The following is a 12,361-nucleotide window of genomic DNA, read 5'->3' on the forward strand; positions in this document are numbered from 1 at the left end:
CCCCCCCCCCCCCCACACACACACACACACACACATACACACACACACACAGAAGTTAATTTTTTTTATTTTTATAGAACTATACAAAAAAACTATACACAACGTTTTTTGCAACTTACTCTGTTGCGGAAGAGACAACTTTTATCGGAACTTTTATCGCAATTTTTTACAAATGCTCCTGCAACATCAGACATTTTGTGCCGCAACAATCTCAAAAGAAGTCAGCAAAATCCAGGAAGGACTGAACAACGTCTACTTACGTTTTTAGTCACTATTAACACTATGATGGAACTAAACCTGACACTATAAGTTACAGTAATAACGACCATTTGGACACAATGTCCTAAGGAATTTTAGAGGTTTACCTTTTTAAATTTGGATTCTAATCCGTGCCATGAAGTTACTAACATCTTCTCTGGGGACTACCAATGTCAAACTTTCCAACCACTACTGCTCTCCCTCCGACAGATCCAAAAAGGTCAAAAGGTGACGCCTAATCCTGGCACATCCACTTCCAATTGGCCAAAACTATGTTTCTGTTTACCCTTTACTTGACAGGGCTAACTACTGCTGTACACAGGGAACACACTACTATTACTACTGTTGTGTATAGAGAACATAATACTACTACTACTACTACTACTACTACTACTGGGTTACAGGTGCACAGCATCAGCGACAGACACACAGGATATTAAACCTGTTAAACCTTTGAACCTGTAACTGTTTGTCCTTTGTCAACTAACAGACACGTTCACAAACTCTCACTTAAAGCACCAAAATTGATGAAAGAAAAAGGTTTTCAGCATTATAATTTCTAGCTTGAGATCAATCATCATCTTTGGTTATTTTTAAAGACACGCTTGATGAATATAAACCCCAATTACCATCCATTCTCTTACCTGTCATAGAAGTCTTCTCTGTAGTAATCATAGTCAAACTCATAGCCACTGGGAGGAAAGCACAAAAGGCACATAGTGACAAAACAATAATGCAATGCTATGGTTTTGAAGCTTATATTTTTCCATACAATTGTGAAAAATAGATAAAAAAAGGCAATAATTACAAAACCAACTGTGTGGCGGAGGCAAAAAGCCACTAAATACTCTATTTCATCCCCAAGGGACAGAAAGAGAGAAATAATTATGACAAATAAAACCTGGCAACAGAAACTGAATTTGTTTAGTCATGTTGGATGTGAAAAGAAGGAAAATGTTCGTCCATAACACTGCACTTTAGAGTACTTTATCTAGTTCTATTTTATAGGCATTGATTATCTGTTCAAAAAATGTTCTATGTTCTCTGCAAAACAAATAAATATACAGAAAATAAATATTTGTGTATGCTTAAAGTGGTTAGAAAATATTAAATCAGTATCGGCAAGCCAAAATCAGAATTGGAACTGGCCTAAAAAGTTGTAATTGGTACATCTCTAGTTGACGTTATTATTTATAGTCATGGTTCCACTATCTTCATTGTTACTATAATTGCCCCTGTGTATCATACCAACTGCTGTAATCATTATGAATCATATTTCTCTACATCTTTATCAGTGCCTCTGTGTCCCAACGGCGCTAGCGGTTGGTCGCCCACCAAGAGCCTCGGTCTGTCCCAGGTTTCTGCCTAAAAGGACGTTTTTCCTCGCCACTTTTGCACCAAATGCTTGCTTGAATTGTTGGAATTGCTGGGTCTATGTAAATTATAGAGTGGATATGTCTAGACCTGCTGTAATGTGTCTTGAGATAACTATTGTCATGATTTGACACTATAAATAAAATTGAACTGAAATTGAATTAATAGTGACAAACCCTGAAGATATGGTCAGCTAACTGCAGCTTTAAAGTACTTTTATTTCATTGTTTTGTTCTCACTCCCAACTAGTCAAATACTGATGGAGCATGAAGAGCAACACTCATAGCTAGTAGTACAAAAGGGCCAACATATACATAAGGAGGCAGGTTGGGTGGTGCATGGGTCAAGAAGTGATGCTTAGGGTCCCGACCAAGCGCTTTGAAAAATTATGCCAAAGGAGTACGCAGAGTGGCAAATATCGCCGCAGACTGGATCACTTTGGAATTACTTGAAAAAGACATTAGCAGTAGCTCAGTCTGTAGGGGGTTAGGGTGGGAACTGGAGGGCCGCTGGTCCCCACATGGACCAAAGTATGGTGGTGGACTGTTGGTGCCAAGGTGCTCTTGAGCAAAGCCAGTGACAGCTGCAGCCCCCCCACTCTGACGTCTCTCCATTAGTGCATGTATAGGTACTGAGCATGTGTTACTCAGGTCTGTGTGGAAGGTGTATAATAACAAAACAGACAAAAAAATGTAACTTCCCTTGCAGGATTATTAAAGAATAAATCATTATTGTTTATCATTATGGAGATGCTTGCTGTTGAGCCTTATTAGGCACTTGGTTTTGATAATTTTTTTAAAGTGGAGAAAGCTGACTCAAAACTGTTAGTCAGTCGAAATAAGGTCAAGATGTGTTTGTTAGACCGGGGAACACAGTGGCACAGAGAAGAAGGTCAGTTGCTCTCCCTCGTCATCTTTCTCACATTTCTCTCTCTTTAGCAAACCATCCTAAAAATTTATTTTATTGGCCCGTTCATGTAAAGCTATTGCCGTACTAGATTAGCTGCAGTCAGAAAACCAACAGAAAGAAGAAAAACGTCTGGACAGAACAATCACTTGATTCAGGTTTGGACCCCAAGGCTCCATTTGGTGGTGCTGGCCCTGGACTATTGCAGCTTTAACATGTTTAGGTATTGTTTTTGAAACAACTGCTTAAGACTTTTTATGAGATGCTATTGTTTTCGGACTGTTTTATAACTTCTGATAGTCTTAATATTGGTTTCTAAAATCTTCTCCACCACCTTTACACATAAGAGCATACTTGTACTAATTTGTACACGAGTGCAAGCCACTTGTGTCTTCATTTTTATTTTAAAAGGGTTTGGAGTAGTACACCTTTGGCAGTCTCAATACTGATATTTAATACTGCCAAATATATTACCTGTGTCAGTCATGAAAGCTTCTGAACCAGTTTTCAAACAATTACAGGACTAAAAGTTCAGATTTAGCAACTATTTAAGGTAGTGTGACTCACCACAGTTTTTCAATGCAAGGGAAAAAAGAACCTGATAACTACCAGAAAAGAATTCATTGAAATAGATGATGCAAAAAAGGTAAAACATCTGAAATATTATACCTCTACAATAAAAAAGGCAAGGGTAAATACTCATGCAAAAGTTAAACAGTCTTTAACTGAAGATGGCTGACATGTTAAAAATAGAAGTTGAATACTTCAGGCTGTTGTTGTTAATAAAACACCTACAGGTCTCGGCCTTCGCGTTCTTCAGGGTGTTGTTATCCTGTGTAGGTGGTTTTAAAGCCTTGAAGTGGTTTTTAAAGTGGTTTTGATTTCAGTCCCACATGAGCACCTGCTTTGGTTTTTGTGGTCAATGCATTTATGGGTCTATAGCAGATGTGGGAGTAAGTCACACATGCAAGACACAAGTGGGTTGCAAGTTTTAACCTTTAAGTCACAAGCGGGTCTCAAGTTTTAACTTTTAAGTCACAAGCGGGTCTCAAGTTTTAACTTTTAAGTCACAAGTGGGTCTCAAGTTTTAACTTTTAAGTCACAAGCGGGTCTCAAGTTTTAACTTTTAAGTCACAAGCGGGTCTCAAGTTTAACTTTTAAGTCAGAAGCGGGTAAGTCACAAGCGGGTCTCAAGTTTTAACCTTTAAGTCACAAGCGGGTCTCAAGTTTTAACCTTTAAGTCACAGGCGGGTCTCAAGTTTTAACCTTTAAGTCACAAGCGGGTCTCAAGTTTTAACTTTTAAGTCAGAAGCGGGTAAGTCACAAGCGGGTCTCAAGTTTTAACCTTTAAGTTGCAAGCGGGTCTCAAGTTTTAACCTTTAAGTCACAAGCGGGTCTCAAGTTTTAACCTTTAAGTCACAAGCGGGTCTCAAGTTTTAACCTTTAAGTCACAAGCGGGTCTCAAGTTTTAACTTTGAAGTCACAAGTGGGTCTCAAGTTTTAACCTTTAAGTCACAAGCGGGTCTCAAGTTTTAACCTTTAAGTCACATGCGGGTCTCAAGTTTTAACTTTTAAGTCACAAGCAGGTCTCAAGTTTTAACCTTAAAGAGCCAAGCAGGTCTCAAGTCACGGTGGTGAGAATCACGCACGTTGAGTTGAGTCCCTGATACCAGTCGAGCTAGTCACGCAAAACACTTCCGCTACCGTTAGCTATAAGACACATTCACGTAGCTACCTTTGTTTGTGTTGCTTGAAATGACGGAGGAAGTTAGATGTTGTGGTTGCTGGGTTTGTGATTTTGAAGTTGCAATCCTTGCACACCGCTGTTCTTTTTTTACTACGAGCACCAGCAAACTCCTTACATACGAATTTCACTATTTTGTCCATAGTCCCTTACCAGGACAACTGCCTCCTACGATTGCATATGCTGGTCTGCCTCGCTCTGGAAGGTTACCTAGCAACTTGGCAGGGTAGCACATATAGCACAAAGATGTTCCAAAAACAAAACGTAGCTTCTCAATACCTTAAAAAAGGTCTTTTCAAGTCATCTGTCTCAAATCATAGTCAAGTCTCGAGTCTTGAAAATAAAGTCAAAGTCAAGGCGAGTCATTTCTCAATCTAAGTCAAGCAAATCTCAAGTCCTCAAAATGGCGTCTCGACTCAGACTCGAGTCAAGTCGTGCGTCTCTAGTACCCCACCTCTGGTACACAGTAACATTCTCTTGTTGGCCTTCTAACACAGGTCCTGGCCTTGTTTAGCAGAGCGAAATACCCCAAGATCTGAATAGTGACACAGTCAGCTATCAATCAATCAACCCAATAAATGTCAGTGTGTACCTGTAGAGAGAGGCTGCCGATCGCTTCAGGCTTTTGGATCTGTTTGGCTTCGGTTCTCCAGCCATGTTGATATCTGAAAAAGAAGCAAAGGAAAAAGAAGAGTATCTGAATTTTGATTTGAATTACAGTTATGAGGAAAATTGATTAAAAACCCTCACACATGGTTAACCGTCCACTTAAAAAGATGAGTATCCCTTCAAGCTTAAAGTGCCCATGTTATGGAAAGAAACTTTTTTGTGGGGGATTTGGGGTGTTATTTTGTGTCTCTGCAGCTTCCACATGCATTCAATCTTGAATAAACTACAACATCCATGCTGTTGTGAGTGAGATACAGGTTTTTTAATGTATCTTGTTTTTAGTTTCCAGGTGAGCTGGTCAGAATGGGCAGGCCTGTCTACGGCATTGGCTGAAATATTTGGTGTGTGCTATCCACTTTAGCCAATACCACATCAGCTGGCTGTTTATCCAACTTTGGTCAGTCCAAGACAGGATTAACCAGGGAACATCTTTCTAAACGAGGGCACACTTCCAACTTTGCGTGGAATACCTGCAGATTAGGGACATGTCAGTAGCTCTATGCAATTTCTTTTGTACATTAAGCTGAACGTGTGTGTGTTGTAGCAGTGTTTTGTCATTGAGAACGAGATAGCTAACCGCTTGTAATGCTAGCTTCCAGCTACCTAGCTACTGCGCATATCATAGACAGTTAAAGAAATGGTCCAACAGATCCTGTTGCTCTGGACGGCGACCAGTCAAGAATATTAGAAGCACTTTTCCGGTACACAAATAGAGTCTTTAAATGCTTCAGATGTAAAGTTATTTTGTTTTCAAAGTGACGTCAAAATGAATGGGAGTCAATGGAAGGCTGATGGCAGGTGAGGGCTTGAAAGAGGCTCATCCCCTTGGTGCATGTGCAACTCCAAACAAAGATGAAACAGAAGTGAGATGCCTCACTCTGTAGCTAAAACAGAGAGCTCAACAAAAAGAGGAGCAGTAGTAATGTGCAGTAAACAAAAATATGGTGTTATTTTACAAAGTAAACCATGTAAATATATTCTGTCACAACCCTTTAAATACAATTGTGAACCTGGAAATGAGCATAACATGGGCACTTTAAAAACTCATTTAGTAAAATATCATAGGAGCCCTAACAAAACACAGGGGTAAAACATAAGTGGAAAGAAGATAACTTGTAATTGTAGGGGAACTACAGTCTCTCTAAAGGTGGATGGTGTGTTGCCTTGTAACCTCCAGTAGAGGAAGCTGTTGAGCCATTTTAAAACACCTTCAGCCTTTCTAGACTGTGCACACCCTGACAGTTGTCAGTACAGTCAGCTGTTTTGGCTGTTTTGGCAGTGAGTTGGCAGCTCTCAGTGGGCCCATATTGTCCTGTCAACTTGCCATGCATAAATAATCTGAAGAAAAGCAAGAAATCAAATTTCCAGCTCTACTGTTTGTGGCTTTCCTCCCTTATTTGCAGTAATAAAAACACTCAAATCATGTACAAGTAAAGGAGAAATAACCACATTAAAAGTAAATGTCTTGAATTACTTAAAGAGCTGTTGCTTGAAAATGTGGATGAACCCGTAGTTTATGTTGCCGCTGTACCAGGGGCCCAATCAGATAAGGAACTTGCAAAACATGCTAAAATAAATGAATACATGTCCCAGTTTTTGTGTAGTTTTAATATTTATAAAATATGGGCCCTAAAAAAACAATGAGGAAAAAGCTATGCAATCTTAATTGCAGCAAATTAAGATTAATGAGGAAAATTTTGTTTTTTTAAACAAAGGGTCCATAATTTTCATCCTTAACATTATTACATTTTAGTGCTGCATTTGACATGGTCGACCACAATGTAATGCAATGTAAGACAGACTTGGGAGCTGGGTTGGAGTTAATGGCAAAGTCTTAAATTGGTTTGAACCCTATTTAAAGGATGGGAGTGTTAATCGGTACATGTCCCGTTGTCCAAAAATTACATGTGGAGTCCCCCAGGGAACCACTCTTGGGCATCTTCTCTTTAGTCTATTGCTTAATGGTTTCCTTTGTTCAACGGACTACTAGGATTCATTTGTTGTGTGTTTTTCCCAGCACATGTGGGTGGAAACTTAAAACAGTAGCTCCTCTGTGCACACACAAGGAAACAACCATGAACTTATGATTCATCCATCCGTCCATTCTCTAAACCCATTATCCTGCTAAGAGTCTCTGGGGACCGGAGCCTTTTCCAGCATGCTTTGGATGAGAGGCAGGGAACACTATGACAGCATCCAGTTTACCTAACCTGCCTGGCGTTGAATTTTGGCAGACATTGGAAGAAGAAAAACTTAACATTTCTCTACCTCTCTTTTTTTTTTTAAAATCACATCAAATCCTTTTAACCATGCAGTATTTTCCAAAATTCAGGGTCAAAAGAACTCCTTAGTGTTTGAAAATCCTTAAAACATAAAGCAGGGTGATGAAACTCCATGTCTTTAGACATGTTGGAAGATCGAGGGAAGCAAAAGGAAGGAGAGAGGATAATGAAAGGACGGATGGATGGATGGATGAGGAGGGAAAGTGACTTTTCAGCAGCCAGAGGCTGAAGATTCAAGCCTGTTAACTTCACCGTGAAGCAGAATTGTGTGTGTGTGTGTGTGTGTGTGTGTGTGTGTGTGGCAGTGATCCAGAACTCTGACCGCAGCCAGGTGTGGAAATGGCAGAGGTCCAGTTGTTTGCAAGGAAGGACACACACACACACACACACACACACACACACACACACACACACACACACTCATCCAACCCAAACTGTTATTGACCCTCCCCTTTATGACCTAGGGGGGAAAAAAACAGTCCACACAAACACACACACCTCGATACGCCTCAGTGACTTCACAAACATACTTCATTGACTTCTTCCAATGTCTCACTGAGCAGCAAGTCATTTGTCTGCCCACAAACACTTCACACTCCACTCTTGCTGATCAAAACAAATGTAAATTGTCGGCTCTCATTAGAGGTTTGCTAAGCTGTTGTCAATATATGAGAGTAGGTTCGACATCGCTATCGGTGTTTTCACCTTAAGTATCTACATAGCCTAAGTGTTTATTGGGTAATTTTAAGTGTGATGAGAGTTAGCATGATGACAATATTTAATATTACTATAATACACAATATTAGTATGTGTTACAGTGCTACTGATTATATGTAGTATATTTTTACAGTGGCCGGTCCGCTCTGCAGTTGAACGAGCAGTTACAGGCCAAGTCTCTTCAATTATGACTGAGCAAGTACAGTACAGTACAGTAGATTCCATTCCTACATACAAGCCTAAGTGAATAACCTGCCACAGGGCACCATTAGTTGTCTCAACACTGGCTGCTTGAGGGCCAATTCACATTGTACGCGCAAGAGGCAGCGTTGCACTATAGAACCTATAACTGTCAATGGCTTGCATACATGAGAACTGACCTGCCGCTATGCTGAGCAAAGTGCATGCAGCCTTTTCCCGCATGGACAAGACGTGGATTTTGTCCGTCAGCGATCTCCCAGAGCGGAAGCTGCGAAACGAGTTTGAGGTCGTACAGAGACCTCGGTCACCAAAACTATGCTGGGCTGCATATTTCCACCATGATAGGCATGCCAGATGTGCAGCTTGTTGTAGCCTTTTAATTTAAATCATTCAGGTTTGTTTTAGCTATGTGAAATCAACATGGAAAAGTCTCCACTGAAATACAATCATACATTTTACATTTTTTCTCAGTTTGGTGCATTTATTAAATCATAATTTGTGCATTTGTGCATTTCTAAAAACAATTGGCGTAAACTGCACCGCATAGTGACTGACCTGCAAACGTGTGTATCTCGCTGGAAATATTTTGTTTATTTGTCCAAAGCGAGTATTTCAACCAATGACCCAATCAAAGTCTTTACGCCAGGGGTCATCAACTATAATTTATAATATAATATATAGAATATTTCTCTGCAGACACTGTAAAGGCCAGATGCTAGTAATATAAAATAAAATTAGTATTGTATCCTAAGAAATATATTATTGCTATTATGTTTCTTTGGCATTTGTTTTGTAGGTTTGTAAGTTTTTGGTTTGCAATGTGTTTGCCCTTGTTGGCCAGCGTACATACACATACACACACAGGATAATTGTGTCTTTTAAGAGAGACCTCTGTCTGCTAAAACTGCCGTTTCCATGTTTTTTCAGAGGACATCCAGCGACTTGTAATTGACGAGATCAAAGAAGCCGGATGCCTATTGCTGGCTATTGATGAGTCCACCGACAATACTGACATTTCCAAAATATGCGTTTTTGTCAGATATTTAGATGGCAAAGATTTCAAAGAGAAGCTTCTGGCCTTGATTCCACTGGAGGGCCTGATCACTGGCGCTATTATCTTTGGTAAACTGAAGGACTTTTTTTCAAAAGCATGGACTTTCATTTAAAACGTCAACCTGGTTGTCACAGACGGTGCTCCTTCCATGGCCTTGGCAGAAACAGGGGACTAGTGCGCAGAATTAACCCCTGTGTTGGCCTCGGGTCAAATTGTACCCGTTTTATAAATTTTTAATATCAGGAACTTGGCTTTCTTTCAACAATATTGCCTAAAAATAACATGGATGCCTAGCTATGTTCTTCAGGTAAAATGAATGGTTACTTTCATTGAATTTTGGTTGGGGGGAAAATGACACAAAAAATAGAGAATAAGCGCTGAATGAAAAACAAGAAATTAATTGTTTTTGTATGATGTCATCAAAATTAGGTTGAGTGGATATGATTTATTTTTTTTAAGTGTAGAAAAAAAACAGCAAAAACTTCGAAAAAAGCGCCAAAAGATGAAGGTTGATGGGAAGACAACACAAGGGTTAAGGCTGTTGCTCCCAGCATTAACGCACTTCACTGTCTCATTCACCAAAGTGTGCTGTGCGCTAAAATTAAGTGGCGATCTGAAAGAGGTCATGGACAAAACAGTGTAAATAATTAACTTCATCAGGAGGAATTCAAGCAGCAACCATTGTTCCCAAAAATGTGTCCAGGAGTCTGAAGCCTGTTAATTTGATGATCTCTTACTCTCTGGCTCAGTGCGGGCAAAGCACTCGCGTATCAAGTTGTGAATTTTCTTAATGCAAAGTCAATCAAACGCGGCAGCTGACCACTTGTGCATCATGCAAGACACAGAATACATGTGCAACGTTGCTGTTGTAATGGACATATTTTCCCATTTGAACCCTCTTAATCTACAAATGAAAAAAAACAAAACATGGTGAATATGGTGGAAAAATGTGATGTCGTTGGAAACAAACTGTATCTTTTAGACGAAGATTTATTGTCAGGGTGGCTGCTACAATTTAGCACTCTTAAGACGGGTCACAGCAAGGTCACACAGAACATAAAGACATTTATCACACAGCTGAGGGAAAGTTTCGCTGCCAGATTTGATGACTTTGCCATTTCCAGGGATGTGAGGGGATCTGTGTGTGTGATCCGTTCATGAAGGCTGCTCTCCGTGGTGCTGAAAGCTTGAGCGCCTTTTGGGTGGCTTGTCCCCAAGAGTATTACACACTGAAAATATAGGCCATGTACTGTATGTGCTCACCATGTTCAGATCAACACACACCTGTGAAGCTGTGTTCTCAAAATATAATAAAAATAATAATAAATGAAAACGCACTGTCAAAATGCAGACTGTCAAACCAGTTTTTGGAGGACTGCTTGCACATAAGCTTGACAGCTGTCGAGCCCGATGTCAGAAAAGGAGAAATCGAACCTCTCCCATTAAGCACACTTGGTTATTTTAGTCTTGGGACTAACTTGGGGACTGTCTTGGTTTTACATTATTTGGGTTTATTTGTTTGATCATAGGCTACATTATTTTTATGTAAATAGTAACATTTCTAATAACTGAGGCCTGTTGCTTTTATTTGTCATTAGATGGATAGATGGATAGATAGATGGATAGATAGATAGATAGATATATAGACCAACGTTCTTCTCTGTTGTGTTGATGGTTGTTATTGAGACACCGCAATTGTGAGCAAATCCCAGGGGAGGATAATTTTTGACAATTGTGAAAGAATTAGCATGTAAAACAATGTAAGATGTTTAACGAGAGCAACGCGTTTATCGTCATTTTTGATTGAAAACAGGCCTACCAGTATGTCACAAGCTACTTTTAAGAAGGATTTTTTTTATTTGATATACAAATTAATAAATATAGAAACATACTTCTTCCCTTTACAAGGCCATTCCTGACTTCAGAATTATTCTGGGGACCGGATGGGACGCTCTGGCGGGCCGGGTTTGGCCCGTGGGCCGCCAGTTGACATTAAGCCATTGTTTATCCCAAGATAGTGAAACTGCTTTGTGTTGTTGTCCGTATTTAACAGTTCACTCTGTAAGTAGAGTGTAAAGAACAATGCACATGAAAGGGGGCACTATAACCTATGTGACAAAGTTACACAGCCCTGTTCCAAAGGGTGGAGGTTTTTGCCGTTGGAAGAACTTTCCTCAAACATTAGCCTGATCAATGATACTGTTTCTCTGTGCATTGATGAAGTGCAGTTCTTCTAATTCAGGAATTTTCTTCATATCAACTCTTTTATGTGAAGCTGGTTGTTGATAATGCTGGTTTTGTTAAGTGCTGTAAAATACAATTGTCAATGTCATGCCTTTAACTGTCAGAGACACCAAAAACACCAAGTTAGTTTAGGGTTGGGTACCAAGTCCCGGTGCCAATACGGCACTGCATGCCGAATAACAACGCTGATTTTGGTGCCTCATTTTGGTGCAACTTTAACGCCTGCCCTGCCCTCTGATGCTCCTAAATGGACGTGAGAAGCAACAAAAGCATCAATGCATGTGACATAAAGGTGAACTTAATACACTTGGCAGCAGGTAACGTTAGCCTATTGTTAGCTAGCAGCTGGATTAAAGACGGTTAAAATGATGTCAGCTAAACTGTACGACTGTACAGTAATTCACTTCAGAGAATTCCAGGACGTAACAGTCTGCAGCTGCTGTTGTCAGAAAAACAACAAAGCTGGTATATTTACGTGAAACTCGCCTCGCCAGCCTCGCGGTGCATTCAAAGTTATTGTAAAATACCCTTTTCCCATCTAGTGGTTGTTTTTAGTCGTTCACCAGTAATTTACTGGTGAAATACCATTAGTGATTGTTATTTTTAACAATAATTTAAACAAGCAGTTCTTAATTTATTAAGTTATTTATTTTTAAAATGATCAATTCAGCCACCATTTAGGTACCGGCATCGTTTTAAAAGTATCGTTTACTGTTTTTTTCGGTATCGGATTGAAAACAAGAAGACTATGTGTTCAAAAAGTGTCTTACTCATCCCTGTAAAAAACACGGGCTGCAATTACCTGGAGAGCTAGAAAATAAGAGCAGGAAAGCAACATGTAAAGAGAACAAAGAAAGTCAGGTAGTTAAGTGGTACAGAGAAAAAAGGTAGATTTTACATTATATTATCCCC

General features: G+C 39.7%; 1 protein-coding gene and 1 long non-coding RNA gene across 4 annotated transcripts in view; one reads left to right on the forward strand and one right to left on the reverse strand.

The window, feature by feature from the left end:
- raly (RALY heterogeneous nuclear ribonucleoprotein) overlaps nucleotides 1-12,361 on the reverse strand; it is a 126,798-nt gene that overhangs the window by 34,979 nt on the left and 79,458 nt on the right. For all 3 annotated transcript variants that reach the window (XM_034870214.1, XM_034870213.1, XM_034870215.1), the window contains 2 exons: nucleotides 4,875-4,947; nucleotides 903-950 (listed from right to left, as the gene is read on the reverse strand). In XM_034870214.1, coding sequence (XP_034726105.1) covers nucleotides 903-950; nucleotides 4,875-4,947 — 121 coding nt within the window. The remainder of the gene's footprint in view (nucleotides 1-902; nucleotides 951-4,874; nucleotides 4,948-12,361) is intronic.
- Nucleotides 1-12,361, forward strand: part of LOC117943842 — a 29,348-nt gene that overhangs the window by 4,468 nt on the left and 12,519 nt on the right. Inside the window, exons 2-3 of the long non-coding RNA XR_004656446.1 lie at nucleotides 5,587-5,652; nucleotides 10,339-10,345. This is a non-coding gene — a long non-coding RNA (uncharacterized LOC117943842). The remainder of the gene's footprint in view (nucleotides 1-5,586; nucleotides 5,653-10,338; nucleotides 10,346-12,361) is intronic.

Source organism: Etheostoma cragini, chromosome 4 (genome assembly GCF_013103735.1).
Source record: "Etheostoma cragini isolate CJK2018 chromosome 4, CSU_Ecrag_1.0, whole genome shotgun sequence".
Taxonomy (NCBI): domain Eukaryota; kingdom Metazoa; phylum Chordata; class Actinopteri; order Perciformes; family Percidae; genus Etheostoma; species Etheostoma cragini.